Here is a 16,353-nt window from a genome sequence, read left to right on the forward strand (position 1 = left end):
ATTTTGGAGGTGATCTGGATCTGTATTCTGGATCAAGATTTCACTTTATATAGGCTTTGAAGGATTACTTCAAAACTACTTCAGGGATTCTCACCAAATTTGCACCACAGATAGATATGAAAGCATGGAAGCCTCCACTGAATTTTGGAGGTGATCTGGATTGGCGGACGTTAAAAATCTATGATTGCTCTTGTTTGGAAATGTTTTGGTCCTTATCGGGCGCCATAAATACGATCTTTCAAGAGAATGTGCTTTAGAACAGTCAGATTCACGAGAAAAGCAATTTTCAGCTAATGCCCTCTCCACCTTTTCTGGGACCAACTCCTTAAGTATAAACAGCTGAATGGTGTGCATGTTGCTGCTGCACACCACATGCTAATCTCCTTACACAAACACCGTTATGTCGCCGCCCTCTGACACAGTTTTGTGATGTCATCACCTGTCATGCAACATGTGCTACAAAGGATGAGAATGCACAAGTGTGTTTATAACTGCAAAGCGCCGCCTCTGCTCGTCTTGTTTTTCTGCAGGGTAAGAACCGAGAAAAGGAGCAGCACAAAGAAAAGGGAAAGGAGAAGGAGAGGGAGGTCAAAGAGAAAGATAAAGTGTGCGGCAGCAGCGGGCATCAACTGGTGCCGGGCTCTTTCTCCAGCTGTGCCACCTGCTCGCTGTGCGGCAAGGCGCTGCAGAAAAAGCATGGCCTGCAGTGCATGAGTGAGTAATGCCACAGCTGCAGGCGTACACACAGCCACGCTTTATTTTTACCCCCACACACGCTGACACGTGCACAGGTGTTCCACTTGCACTCGAAACCACGTGTTTGCAGGCTGGCGGTGTCACTGCAAACACTTGAACACAGTGGCAAACCAACGAGGCCGCCCACGTGCAGCAGAAAGGAAGAAATTATAAACTATACACAAAAAACAAAACATCAGTTAACACACAAGTTATTTATGGGTATGATACATTTTCTGACTTATTTACTGTTGTTTTACTATACCTGCTAGAATGTAAGCAACCAGCATGCATGAGCAACAACAAATAACTCGATAACCATATATAAATAAATGAGCAAGAGAGAGAGAGAGAGAGAGAAAGCCCTGGAGATCTGTGATCAGGTTCACAAAATAACACCCCCATTCCACCAGCTGCTCTCATCTTTGATATTGGAGATAGAAAACCTTCTGTACATGAACTGACAAATATGATGTGTTAAAAACAAAAACATAAGTTCAGTTTTGGGCAGCACGGTGTCTTAGTGGTTAGCACTGTTGCCTCACAGCAAGAAGGTCACGGATTTGATTCCCATCTGTGGCCTTTCTGTGTGGAGTTTGCATGTTCTCCCCATGTTTGTGTGGGTTTCCTCCAGGTGCTCCGTGTTCCTCCCACATTTAAAGACATGCAGGTTAGGTGGATTTGAAGCATTATAATTTTCCAGGTCTCTCTTGCAAAAAAGTTCTCAAGCTCAGTGGGACTAACCTGGTTAAATAAAGGTTAAATAAATAAAATTTCTCCCATTGAAGACATCAGACTGGAATTATTTTCTTTCAAGCACATCTTCACACGGTGTGCTACCATTAGTTTCAACATAATAGGTTTCCAAGGAGTTATGCTTATGATTTCGATATCATTCAGTATGATGTTTTCCGTAAACACAAAAATCCAATTATTTCCCCTTGCAGATGTTGGACTGGAATTATTTTCCATCATGCACATCTTCATATTGTGTGTTGTCAGTGTGTGAAGTTTCAATGAAACTGGCTTTGTAGGAGGAGTTGTCCTTACAGAACTCAGGGACAGACAGACAGACGGATGGACAGGGTGATTCTGAAAATAGCAGTCACATCTTCACATGTATCACACGCCTGAATGTGACAAGTTCAACACATGCGACTCTTTACTTTGGGGCTCTTCTTCTCTTCTGTGCTAAACAGAAGACACTGTTCCCATTTTCGAGCAGCATTTGTACTCGTGAAGTATTTCATGCCAAAACACACTGAATATGAACATAACTCACTTGTTGTTGCCGCCGGTCTTAGTGTTGCACAAATCGGCTCGTCTGTTTAGACGTGCTCTCTGAAATATTACGACCATCTCCTGACGGTTGTTTATGTGACTCCGTAACATGCCCCAGCTTTGTTCTTCTGACTTGTAATTGTCTTTTGTGTGCAGGATACCCTTTTAAAAGTTAAAAAGTTGGACATATTTTAAGGAAAGGCATCTAACTGATAGAATAGACATGTTCAAAGCCTTGTACCGTCTCTTGCTGTCGTTCTTGTGCGACTCCTGCACAACCTGCATGTCATTTGATAATATCTGAAATACAAGAAGAAAGAAATCTGTAAAACTGTGTTTGACACAGGCACCGTGAACAAACAACACTGAAAATCACGTTGCTTTGTTTATATACCGTATTTTTCAAACTATAAGTCGCATCTTTTGTCAGTTTTTTCATGTCTTTAATATGGGATTATTTGCGCATTGTTGTAGTGTAGTTTTTATTATTGGGGTTTATTTTGTTTAGGGCTTTGACTCATGGGAAATCCCAGTATAAATAGTCAATATAATTATTATTAATAAAAAACATATAATTGTGTGGTATATAAATACAACCCAGTCTCACGGATTGTTCTGATTCAGCAGCACGAAATATACACTAATCTATTGGTTCGTCATATTGTCACAAAAAGTGCTAAATTTTCATCATGGGAGCACAAATTTATTCTAATTCATTTTGCAACAGGTGCACGTAAATAAAAGTGTAGCGGGGGAGTCAGGGGTGGTTATGGATAGGGTATATATATATATATATATATATATATATATGCAGCCTCAACTTTACCTAAATTCTGTGTCTTAGGGCTAGTGGCCGGCAATCACCTTAGTATTTCCTGTTTTTCTTGTTATTTAATGCTGACAGATTATACAGTATTTCTTGTCTTTCTGATGCCTGATTCTGTTTTTTTTCTCTCTGTTTAAGGTGCAGCACCATCCAGAGATGGGTGTGGTATTTGGGCTGGAGACCCTCCTGTCCTGTGCACCAACACCATTTCCTGTATTTTGGTTTTGTGAATTGTTCTGTAATTTATGTCTGTAGCATGGCCCAAGCAGAGGGTCACCCCTTTGAGTCTGGTCTGCTTGAGGTTTCTTCCTCAGACAGAGTTTTTCCTTACCACTGTTGCTCTGGAGGTTAGTAAGGTTAGACCTTAAGCCTAGTTTACACTAGCAAACATTTGTTTGCAAACACGACCAAACTTCATGTTTGGTCCTGTTTTGCCATGAAAAGTTTGCCCGAGTTTGGTAGTGTGGACATATTGCCAAACACCACCAAAGTAGTTTGCAAAAGTTTGGACATGCTCATTCTTGAAAACATGTTTGATGAAGTTTGCCAACAAACAGCCAATCAGAGAAGAGCTGATGATCACGTGAATTACTAGTTGGACAAAATGGCAGCCTCCAAGAAGGAAAGAGTGTGGGGATTTGAAGAGATACAAAATTTAATTGAGGAATATGAGAAACATCCATGCCTATACAACACCATAATCAAGTGTGTGTCTTGCTTTTGTATCAGTGGCTCCACCTTCTGAAGGAGTTCCTCAAAAGCTGCCTCTTCCATCCTCAGAAAGTTCTTATAACTTGGTTTGTCTGAGGACTGTATTTCTTTAAGAAGACAATTGTAGGCCCCATACTTGTGTCTTTTCTTAATCCAGGATCTGCACCACAAGCGAGGCTTGTGTTGTTTTTGGCGGCGGCGATGTTCCACAGCAGTTACACATATTATTGCTGCAGATGCCCTGATGACTTCTCTCTTGAATTTTGCCACTGTTTCTGATAATTTTTAGAGGCAAAGTACAAAACATTGGAAAACATTACCAAACATTTGTTTGATAATGTTTGGTACTGTTTCATAGTATGGACGCCCAAGCCAAACATAAGCAAACGCGGTGTTTGGTAATGTTTGCAAACAAAAGTTTGGTCAAGTTTGCCAGTGTAGACTAGACATTATTTGTGTGAAGCGCCTTGAGGCAACTCTGTTGTGATTTGGCGCTATATAATTGAAAATAAATTGAAATTGCAATATGTATATGTATGAGACTTCTACAGCAAAAATGGAGATGAATGGGTGAGTGGGTGAGTGAGTTAATTTCAGGCAACTTGTATAGACAATAAACAAATAAAAAGAACATACAATGAAAATAACCCCTTTTGCCAATGCCCTTGTAGCAATAATTACAATACATGAGGTTGAAACTCATGATTTGTCTGCCTCTTGAATACTGGAGATGTTGTGTGCTTTAAGCTTGCAACCATGGGGCAAAACATCATAACCACTATGTCGGCAAATACAACAGAATGGGAAAGTAAAATCATTAAAGAATGGATAGGACGTGTGACTGGGGATCGCTCTATGGAGCCTACAATACGTCACCAACTGTTTCTCAATAAATATTTAGATGTGTTCCAGTTAATTTACGCTCTCTGGTGTTGAAACATAATAAAACACAAGTGAATGAACTAGAATCACACTATTTTGCAATTTGCACAGAAGTCTTAGAACTCAATGCATTACAAAAAGGAATGAAAATAAAGCATTGCATTTATATATTTTTTTGGAATATATTTCATCTCTGTGCTTCATTTGCTTTGACCAGTGCAGTAATCACATCCATAATTTGCTCTCTCTGCTCTGCTGGAGACAAAACAAATGTTCCAATAATCACAGTTTTGGCAGAGGAAGTTGTTTTTATTTCACCGTCCAGATGGGCTCCACCAATGACAAAGCCACCTTTCGCTTTCTCACAGTTCAAGATGCATCAATCACATGATGAAACGATGCTGTTAATTTGATTTATTTTTTTACAGTGTTTTGTTGTGCAGAAATCGTGCGAGTGTCCCTTTAATTCTCACGCAGTCCTGCCTGTGGAATGCGTCGTGTGTTTGTCAGACTGGACAAAATTAAGGAGTCTGTTGCTGCATGACATAAACGCAGATGACTTTTTCCGTTGGTTGGAGCTGATTGCGGTCTCGGTGGAACGGTAAGAAACTGATGCGGGATCAGGTGGATCACGGACTTTTCACTGCCGTTGTTTCGCTCATTGGACTTTTCACACATCCTGACCGCTAGCTGGACGGCTAAGCTACATGTTATGTTTAAGTGCACTTAAGCACAAAGCACTTTGTGTAAGTTGAGTCTGTGTGAAAACCCTGCCAAATACATCTTGTAATTTTCTCCCACGTTTGATTAATTACTCGTCAAAACTCGATGAGCTAGACATTTAGCTTGCTAACTAGCTAAAGGAGCTAATGTGCTCCAAAAGTGTTAGATTGGAAAACGCTTCGACCTAATTAATGTGAATGAATAGTCCCTTACGTTGAAATGTACTTAACGTCTTATCTTACACGTTCATGCACCATTTAAAGGTTTTTAATCTTGCTGGTGGATGCAGAGTTTTGAGTTCAACAGGTGCGCTGCTAATGTCTTCAAGCTAGTTGGCTTTTTAAATTCACAGAGCCTAACTTGCACAGATTTGCTTGCTAACACTAAAATATGAAATGATAAACATGGAACGCTTGCAGTTATTTATCTTTGCAATACGAAAATGACCTCCTCAGTTTGATGTAGGCTGAAAAGTAAAGTGGCCTTGTGACCAGAAGGTCATGGGTTCAAATCCCCCAACCACTAAACAAGATATGGGTGGGGTTGGTGAAAAAGAAAAGCTTGTTTCACACTCTTCCTCCAGTAGCTGTGAGTTAGTTATATATACAGGCCCCGAGGCTGATCAGGACCTCACACCCAGATATAAATGATCGTTTGTTTTTTGTTTTGTTTTGTTTTTTAGCATTTTGCAGGTTGTCTTTAACACCTGAACGCTGCAGATCCCTTTTTTCATGGCCATTGCTATGATGTCATTATTTTCACATGAAACAGAAGTTAAGTCATGGCTTTTGGTAGAAGGCATCAGATGGCAAATGTCTGCTCTACAGGTTTTGTTTACTATCATCATGACAAAAGACAGGCATAGCCTATATCTTAAACCACAGAATTATTTTCACAAATGCGCCGTCAGTGATGTATTGTGCTGTTTGATTGACTAAAAAATGTCTTAAACCTAGCACATCATGATGCGTGTACATGACGGTGTTGAGTATCTTTGTTTTCATTTTGATCGGAGATGAGTTGCAAGGAACACATACACTGTGTTGACACTTCATGGCATGCTGTTGCTCATGATAACACTAGTTAACACATTGATGTCTATCAGTCTCAGGGATTTATATCTAATTTTGACGTAATTTGACATTTTGCAGTGTTTATAATCGCAGGATGTGTGATGCTTTGTGGGGCTTGTTCAGACACAAGCCAAGGAAATAATGCACACATCATTCTGCCCAATGAAAGTGTGAGATGTGCCTTGTTTTCCTAGGCATAATGACGCTGGGCATCACATGTGCATGTTGTTTGATAGTGTAGTTAGCAGTCAGCAGGTGGTGTGGTTTTGATTGGTGCTGAGTGTCCCATGGCTCAGATACAAACCACAGTGCTGCCATCGTGACAGCGTGACCGGACGTTATTGTTCTGGGCCAGCCAAGACTCACCTAAACTGATAACAACTGTTGATTATTTTTCATAATTAGGTATTTCATTGATTTGCCTTCTGGAAAATTGAATCATCAGTGAAGTTTATGGTTTACATATAATTTAATTTGTTTCATTTCTGTTCAAGCAGCATCTTTCATTGCTGAAAAAAGAAATCAACACAGTAGTGCCAAAACTTGCCATTCATTGAATGGCCACTTGAGGTTGCCTCTGAAAGGAAGTCAGTCCTCATAGATGTAACTGGCTGAAAGGGCAATAATAATAATTTTATTATTATTTAAGTTTTCAGTACACAGTGCACCCAGAAAATATTCATAGCGCTTAACTTTGTCCACATTTTGTTACTTTACAACCTTATTCCAAAATGGAATTGATGCATTTTTTTTCTTCAGAAATCAAATCACAACACCCCATAATAAGTACATGAAAAAAGTATTTTTGAAATTTTTGCAAATTTATTAAAAATAAACTAAGGAATCACCCATAGATAAGTATTCACACCGTTTGCTCAGTACTTTGTTGATGCACCTTTGGCTGCAATTACAGCCTCAAGTCTTCTTGGATATGATGCTACAAGCTTGGCACACCTGTCTTTGGGCAGTTTTTGCCCATTCCTCTTTGCAGCACCTCTCAGACTCCATAGGTTGGATGGGAAGCGTTGGTGCACAGCCATTTTCAGATCTCTCCAGAGATGTTCAATCAGATTCAGGTCTGGGCTTTGGCTGGGCCACTCAAGGACATTCACAGAGTTGTCCTGAAACCACTCCTTTGATATCTTGGCTGTGTGCTTAGGGTCATTGTCCTGCTGAAAGATGAACCATCACCCCAGTCTGAGATCAAGAGTGCTCTGGAGCACATTTTCATCCAGGATCTCTCTGTACATTGCTGCATTAATCTTTCCCTCAATCCTGACTAGTCTCCCACTTCCTGCTACTGAAAGACATCCCCACAGGATGATGCTGCCACCACCATGTTTCACTGTAGGGATGGTGTTGGCTAGGTGATGAGCGGTTGAGGAATCTAATGGTGATATTTATAAGTGAATATGTTGGTAGACTTGTAATTGAACAGGTCTGACACTGAAACTAGTGGAACTGCATTTTCACACTTATGTCTTCATCATTGTTGTAGGCACACTGTTTTCAAGATGGCAGTGCTCTCTTCAGCACTATGACAGATATCTCAGGCAACATCCAACTGATTTCCCATGAATTATACCATGGTCAGTGAGAATTCCATGTCTAACTGACATGCATTATTTTCATATATAACCATACATAGTTCGGCAAGTTAAGTCACTGTTATAATCACTCCACTCTGGTCGTCACCATAGCAACGCGCAAATCAGTTGGTGCAGATCAGCTGTGTTTTGACAGGTGAATGACAGAAACGCGATAAAACATGGATTTCCAAGTGAATTTTAATATTTTTGGCCAAAATAAACGTTTGAGGAATGGAAAGAGGAGGAGAGCAAACGAGAAGAACAGCAAAAGCAACGTAAAGATCATCGGACGAATTGGACAAGATTGAAGACGGGAAAGAAGAAGAGAAGGGTTGCCAAGGATGACCCCTCGCTCACACTGCCTCTGGTGTTACCGTTGCGGGGGTACGGATGCAGGACCCGCATAGAATCCAAGTAATTAAAAAATACAAACCTCTCTCAGTGGCCATGGAGCTCTGCAGCTGCGGTTACAGAGACCCTGCGGCTCTGCGGATTTTTCCGCAAGAAGTCTATCCTTGCAGGCTGCCGGAGCGCTCCGCATCAAAACAGCAAGCGTAGTCTGTGGACCTGTGGCCAGAGTTGGCCACAGCTCCATACAGCAGGACGGGCGCGGTGCCGGAGTTGGCCGCAGCTCCACACAGCAGAGAGGGGGGCGGTGTGAGTGGCCCCGCAGCGGTTACCGAGCCCACATACTCGGTAAACGCATCGGAGGCAAAATATCTTGAGACTGGCATAAAATGGTCCCAAATACTTACGCATTTTATCAAGTTCTGTTAACTTAAGTAAATATTTGTGTGTTAGCTCACTGTGTGGGACCATGGTATAAGCGGATTAAACAACTCGAAGCCGTGCATTATACGGTTTGAATGCACGACCCGGAGTCTAAAACACCACACCACGAAGCGCCGTGGTGTTACTCCGCGACCTGCATTCAAACCGTATAATGCACGACTTCTCGTTGTTTAACCCTTAATATTTGACAGCATGCCAAAGACAAACACATCGATGGCCCATTAATGAAGAAACCAGCAGAGTGGAAGACTTTCCTCATGAGTGGTCAGAACAAGTCTCAGCTTTTTGGGTGTGATCAGTGAAGTTTGGTCCTCAGATGCCTTCACACCTAAGCTTGTGAACAGAAGGTGGTATTGATGGTGCAAGGCTGCTGTTACTCGCTGCATAGTGATGATGGTGTAACGGTCACAAAGAAAGAGATAGCAGAACTGTTTTCAGACCAGGAACAAACAGATAACAGACTTGTTCTCTGTTGTCCCTCTGCTCAGGCTCAGGGTTATGGCACAGTACGTATTCAAAGCCCAGATCGTGACGTGTTCTTAATCCTGCTACATCATGCAGCCAGCTGTGACATCACCATTCTATTTGACACTGGTACAGGGAACAAGAGAAGACTCGTGAACATCTTTGACTTAGCCAGGGAACATGGTCAAAGTCTTTCATGAACTCACACAATGGGCCTCATGTATCAACGTTGCGTACGGCGATATTTGAGCGTATATGGGGTGTACGCCAAAACGGCTTGCGCTACTTGGCATTTACCAATGTGGTTGTTGGCGTACGCTGCGCTGAAAATATACACCAGGTCGAGAGGGTGGCGTAAATTATACACCAAAATGAACCAGCGCTGGAATCCACATAAAAATGAAGATGATCAACATGATAAACAGTGCCATTATACAAATCAATGCATATGTTAAATAAATAACACTTTCTTGATTATACTACATAATAATCAATACAAATCCCGCCTTTGTGGGATTATGGAGCACGATCCGTGGCCACAGCGCTGACAGCAAAGACAGCGCTGCACGCCTTTTCTCCAGACTTCGAGCCTGGAGCAGCGCTGAGCTTAACTTCATGTGGTGTGATTGTTTTAGACAATGAAATTGATAATAACAACTGTAGTTTCGTCATTCCCTTAATTCCCTCGTGCTGCAACCAGGTTTTTGTCGTCTCCATTCGGTTGTCACAATAAAATAAATACAGAAATACATTTAAAAAAATAAAGAAATCTGACAGATTAGGCGTGTCTTATTAATTGAGCGAGCAAATATCCATGTCAAGAATTCTTGACGTGAAAGAGAATACAGTGGTCCCTTGCTATAACGCCGTTCACCTGTCGTGGCCTTGGAGTCTCGCGGAGTATTCGTCCAATTTTGCATGCCTTTTTTTTTTTTTTTTTTTTTTTACAGTGTTCTGTGTTCTGCGTATCTGTTTATAAGAATCTTGTTGCCCAGAAGAGAAAAGAGCGCCAACAACTACTCTTAACTGTGTTTGTCACACGGACACAGACACCTGCTGCAGCGAGATTTGAGTGGGAAAAAGGCGCAGCGCCAGGACGCAGAGGCGCGATCTGTGAAATACTGGTGAAGTCACTAGTAATAATTTCTTATGTGTCCGACCTCGTTCGTGGATCATTAAAATTAAATTCGTTAGTTCTAAATGCCATCATAATTATTTATAGGAAAACGTTCTATTTTTGTTTCTCAAACAAATGTTTGGGCCTGAAACGTTTGGTATATTTTCCTACTAAGGTTTGAACTTTGAGAGTGTTTACACATGAGAGAAAAGTGAGAAAATGTTCATGCCTGATTGAGAAAGTTGTATCAAAGTGTGTAGTGAGGGGTTTTACAGCTTTGAAACGTCTATAATAACTAAAAACTAATGCTGGACTACGTCGTGGTTTCGCGTATTATGGGCTATTTTTTAGAACATAACTCCAGCGATTAATGAGGGACCACTGTACACTTTATTGATTATATACTACAAACAATTGATACGACAGCCGCTTTTGACGCTCTATTGGCACGCGTCGTGATTGGTGGAGTTCTTTTTCATTACCGTCTTCCATGCTTCCATGTCGTAAAATGGGGGTGTGTCTGAAGCGGAGTCTGAATATTTAGGGGCGTGTTTTCATTTAATTACGATCGTTTCCACCCGCCACATTTATCAAGATCACGTCAGGCGTATGCCAGAAATGGGAGGTGCGCACTGCTTGATACATGTCACGGCGACTTTGGTGTATTTCAGTTTACGCCGTAAGTTTACGCCACAAGTGCACAACATTGATACATGAGGCCCAATGTGAATACCACCAGTGCATACAAAGGTCTTGGGAAAGTTTGGCCAGTCAAACAGCTATGGAGGACCGAAGCCTTTGTAGATGCCTTGGCCAAACTAGGAGACTCATGGGATCTTCCTGCTATTGTTTAAAGAACTTGTTCAGTTCACATATGCTATGTATGGTAGGGTGCGATTCAAGTCTGGGATGCAGCAATCTTGAAGAAGTCCAGTGGCCCAGATGGTAACATCAACATGAAGCACAATGTAGATCTAAGCCAACTCCCTCTATGCCAAAAAGCACTCCAGCAACATATCAAGCATGCAAACTACCAAGTCGGTATCTGGAAAGGTGCTGATATACCTCGAGCAAGAGTGCCACAGGCATCAGATGGACATGGATGGTGATGACTGTTGGAAGACTCCAACCAGTGTGATAGTTTGAAGGACATTGATTCCTCCTGGTTAGCTGGAAGATGACAATTTGCCGAGTAATGATGATGCCTCCTCATCTGACAGGGACACTGAACAGGAAACTGATGCAAACATGGCATCATGTAGTGAGAGTGATGATGATTGAACACATAGATGAATCTTTACGATGTGCATTGAGCCTTAGAGCTATTTACATTTGCAGCAGTGACCAACTTTATTTCTTGTTTATTTATAGTCAAGGATGTATTTCTATATTATGGCCTTGATGACTTGTAGATGTTGAAGAAAGAATCACCAAATGAGAATGGGACATAGAGCTTTTTACCTATCATGCCCTGGTCCTGTTGAATGATCTCCCTGTTTTAATGAGGCAGTCAGACTCCGTGGAGACTTTAAAGTTGTGTCTGAAGACGCATTTGTTTGCTATTATATGATTAATATATTGTTTACTGTGCTTTTACTATTTTTTTTTTTTTTTTTTTTACCTTTTTGACTTTCTTATGTTTTTAATCTTTTCATCATGCTTTTTCATTTTTTTTTTTTTTTTTTTTACTTTATTTTCGTAATTTGTTTTGGTTTTTATTGTTGAGTTGTTTTATGTGAAGCACCTTGGGACGACGCTGTCGTGCTTTGGCGCTCTAGAAGTTTAATAAATTGAATTGAAATTGACCAAATGAACTCATTGTACTCATTGTTGCTGATGTATTGTAATTTTATGGTTATTAATGGTTTATTATAGCATTTTGTTCAATGAGCTTTGCAATCTTTTCTTTTTGTAGAGACAATGGGTTTACCTGGTTTGTTGTTTATTTCAGCTGACATTATTGTTATTGTCAACATGGTGAAATTATTTTTCTTCTATTTTAAAATCTTTTTATTTTGTTGATTCAGATGACATGCATGTGGCAGACCATTTATCTCTTATCTTATAACACAGGTCTGTATTATTTTCCACTGATCATCCTTGATATGTTCCTACAGCATAACTGGAGTCCACCTGGGGAAAATTCAGTTGATTGGACATGATTTGGAAAGACACACACCTGTCTACATAGGTCCCACAGTTGATGGTGCATGTCAGAGCACAAACCAAAATGCTGTTTTTGTAACAGATAAACCTCTGAAGTTATTTACAAGACATCGTACAGAGATATTAGTGTGCACGTCCCGGGAACTCCCATCAAGACAAGCAAACTCCTTGTCTCTGTCATTTGTAGCTAATTTGACCGTAGTATAATCAGTGTTATTTCTGTGTGATGCAGCAACCGTTGAGGGGCCGTGTATAAAAGATCTTGGGTAGAGTTAAAGCATTCCAAGGTGGCTTCTGTTGCATGTCGCAGACGTGTAAAACCAACTGTGTTTAGGCCTAAATTATGCTTATACCAGGAGAATTTCTATGATTGCAGGAACAGAACTGTGCGACTCAAACATGAAACTTCAAACATATGAAAATCTAAAAGCATATAAAACAGATTTTTACACAGTATGATAATTTTTTTATTAGGAGTTTCATGTGGACTATTTGAACTTTCAAATCTGCTCCTTGAAAGTTTAAACCTCCTTGTATCATTTCATTTAAACAGCTTCAATAATTTTAATAATCTGTGAAACACTTAGTCAAAACATAAAGTGATAAAAGAAAAACTTCTGCTGCTTGAACTGGTGCTCAGTGAAATGTTCACAGGAATATTTGATTCATCCAGTTCTATGTTATTAAGCTAGAGCACTGCGGTCATAGAGTGCAAACCTCCACCAGCACTAGTTCTCCATCGTTCTCTTTTTAAACTCAAAACACAAGAAGAGGGATGTAAAAAATGTTTACATTTTGGGTTGTACACTTGTGTGTGTGTGTGTAAATTGATGTCTTGAGTTTCACTTGTGAAAATGCTGTACAATCTGTTGTTCAAAACCATGGGCGACCAGAGTTGTGTGATACTCATGTTGTGTATTATTATTATACGAGGTCTCTTAGATAATAAACCGACCCTTTTATTTTTTTTTTTTAACTATATGGATTTGAATGACGTGCGATTACACCAATCATGCTTGAACCCTCGTGCGCATGCGTGAGTTTTTCACGCGTGTCGGTGACGTCATTTCCCTGTGGGCAGGCCTTGAGTGAGATGTGGTCCCGCCTCTCGGCTGAATTCCTTTGTTTCACACGCTGCTCGAGACGGCGCGCGTTGCTTTATCAAACTTTTTCTGGACCTGTGAGGAATATCCGAGTGGACACTATCGAGAAATTAAGCTGGTTTCTGTGAAAAGTTTAACGGCTGATGAGAGATGGGGGTTTTGTCGGTGTAAAGGACTTCCCACGGAGCGGGACGTCCTGCAGCGCTTCCAGGCGCTGTGTCGGCCTGTTTCGAGCTGAACATCCTAATTTAAGGCTTAATTCACCCAGGACATCGTGAGAGAACAGAGAAGATTCAGAAGAGGCGGCATGAGGAATTTATGCGGACATTCCACTGTTCCATTTTAATGAAAGACGTACGCGCAAATTGCCGAGTCGTTTCCGTGCGACTCGGCAAATCTGTGTGCTCCGCGACAGGAAAAACACCTCCGTGTTGAAAACCATTTGTAGAATTCAGGCGGCTTTTAATGGCTTTCAACAAGTGAGTAACTGAGAAATTGTTTAACAGCTTGGGCATGTTCCAACTTGCCCGTTAAGATTTCCAACGGAGGTGTTTTTCCTGCCGCGACGCCCCGCGGTCGGGTCCAGCCCGACATGCGACTCTGCCCGCACGTTCTTTCATTACAAAATGACCGTTAACAATGGAATGTCCGAATAAACTCCTCATGCCGACTTCTTCTGAAAGTTCTCTGTTCTCTGACGACTTACTGCGTCAACAGAGCCTGAAATGTGGAAGTTTTCAACTTGAAACGGCGAGACGCTGCCGCCTCGAAGCGCAGATCGCCGTCAGGCGCCGTGGACCGTCCTTAAAGTGACACTACCAGACCAAAATCTCTCATCAGCCGTTAAAATTTTTACCGAAAACCAGCTGAATTTATTGAATGGTGTCCACTCAGTTGTGCCTTACAGTTTTGAAAAAATTTTTATCAAACAAAGCAACAGTCTCTGAGCCATTCCTAAACAATGAAAAAAATCGACGAGCGGGTGGACGACTCCTCACTCAAAGACTGCCCACAGGCGAATGACGTAACCGACAGGCGTGAAAAAACTCTCGCATGCCCACGAGGGTTCAAGCATGTCTGATGTAATCACACGTGATTCAAATCCATATGGTTTTTGAAAAAAAAAAAGGTCGGATACTTTTCTAATAGACCTCGTATGTTTAACTTTTGACTGAGCTCATTATCTCTATTGTTGGGCAATAATTCATGAAATTTGAAGAAATTACTTAAAATAGATAAATAAAATCACATTCGTCTTGCTGCCGTGAAGGGTTTTTATTATTTGAAGGTTTGGTTTTTTTTTTTTTCAGCACACAGCTAGTATTAATACAGCTGATTTTCACAGTGATCACCAGCAGAATGGCTGCTCTGATGTTGGTGCACATCTGCACACTTGCGTCTGCATGTTTTGCATGTTTGCTTTCCTGGCTAGGTTGGTCAGGCTTTGCATAGTGATAATGTAACTTGTTTAACAGGGCAAATTATTAGGGAAAGTCTTTTTCTGTCAAAGAGAAATGTCAACAATCTGCAAGGTTTAGTTAGTCAACTGAGTAAATGAGCACTTCCTAAGTACAGTTTGTGTTATATGTGAGCAAACTGAGAACACTCTATTACTGCAACATTGTTCTCATCACTGCCAGACATGGTTCTGTGTTGTTGTCATGAGAATTCACTTCTCGAAATGACCAGAAAAATCATGAATTGTTACACCTTCATTTTATGGCACCTTTAGAAGCAGCTAGATTCGTTTGGGAATTGTAGAATTTAAAACTAGATTATGGTTGCATTGTCTTCCCTTATATTTAAATTGCATCCCACAAGTTTTCTCAAGACTGATCCAAAGATGTCTTCTAATCCCTGTGTTGCTCATTTTCAGATTGTGCTGTGAACGTTCACAAAAACTGCAAGACTCTGTTGGGTGAATGCACCAGCAGCAAGTATAAGGTAATCCAGTTGGAACTTTTTATATCTGCAGAGTTGGTCTACAACTTCTAAACTTGTATGTTTGAATAAAAACAGCACAAACTAGTCATTGAAACAAACTCTACCTGACATCTAAGTAGGGCTTCATTACTATCTGAGCATTTGCTTATTTATGTAAGAGTTGGAGTAGAGACACATGAGAAATGACTTTAATGTACAGTAAGGAAAATAAGTATTAACACCCTGCAAGTTCTCCCACTTAGAAATCATGGAGGGGTCTGAAATTTTCATCTTAGGTGCATGTCCACTGTGAGTGTGTATGTGTGTGTGTGTGTAAATATATATATATATATATATATGTATGTATGTATATATATGTATGTATATATATGTATGTATATGTGTATGTATGTATGTATATGTATATGTATGTATGTATATATGTGTATATATATGTATATATGTGTGTATATATGTGTATATATGTGTATATATATATATATGTGTATATATATATGTATATATATATATACACAGTGGGGAAAATAAGTATTTGATCCCCTGTCAGTTTTGCAGGTTTTCCCACCTACAAAGAATGGAGAGGTCTGTCATTTTTATCGTAGGTACACTTCAACTGTGAGAGACAGAATCTAAACAAAAATCCAGAAAATCACATTCTATGACTTTTAAATAATTAATTTGCATTTTATTACATAAAATAAGTATTTGATCACCTACCAACCAGCAAGAATTCTGGCTCTCACAGACCTGTTAATTTTTCTTTAAGAAGCCCTCTTATTCTGCACTCTTTACCTGTATTAATTGCACCTGTTTGAACTTGTTACCTGTATAAAAACACCTGTTCACACACTCAGTCAATCACATTCCAACCTGTCCACCATAGCCAAGAACAAAGAGCTGTCTGAGGACACCAGGGACAAAACTGTAGACCTGCACAAGGCTGGGA

The 16,353-nt window shown here is 40.5% G+C and overlaps 1 protein-coding gene across 1 annotated transcript in view; it reads left to right on the plus strand.

Annotated features, from left to right (window-relative positions):
- The window catches only part of LOC117518645 (rho guanine nucleotide exchange factor 18-like), a 151,295-nt gene that overhangs the window by 40,737 nt on the left and 94,205 nt on the right, over positions 1 to 16,353 (plus strand). The window contains exons 9-10 of the mRNA XM_034179845.1: positions 531 to 714; positions 15,340 to 15,407. Of these exons, the coding sequence (XP_034035736.1) occupies positions 531 to 714; positions 15,340 to 15,407 (252 nt within the window). The remainder of the gene's footprint in view (positions 1 to 530; positions 715 to 15,339; positions 15,408 to 16,353) is intronic.

The sequence above is a fragment of the Thalassophryne amazonica genome, chromosome 10 (assembly GCF_902500255.1).
Source record: "Thalassophryne amazonica chromosome 10, fThaAma1.1, whole genome shotgun sequence".
NCBI classification, from domain to species: Eukaryota; Metazoa; Chordata; class Actinopteri; order Batrachoidiformes; family Batrachoididae; genus Thalassophryne; species Thalassophryne amazonica.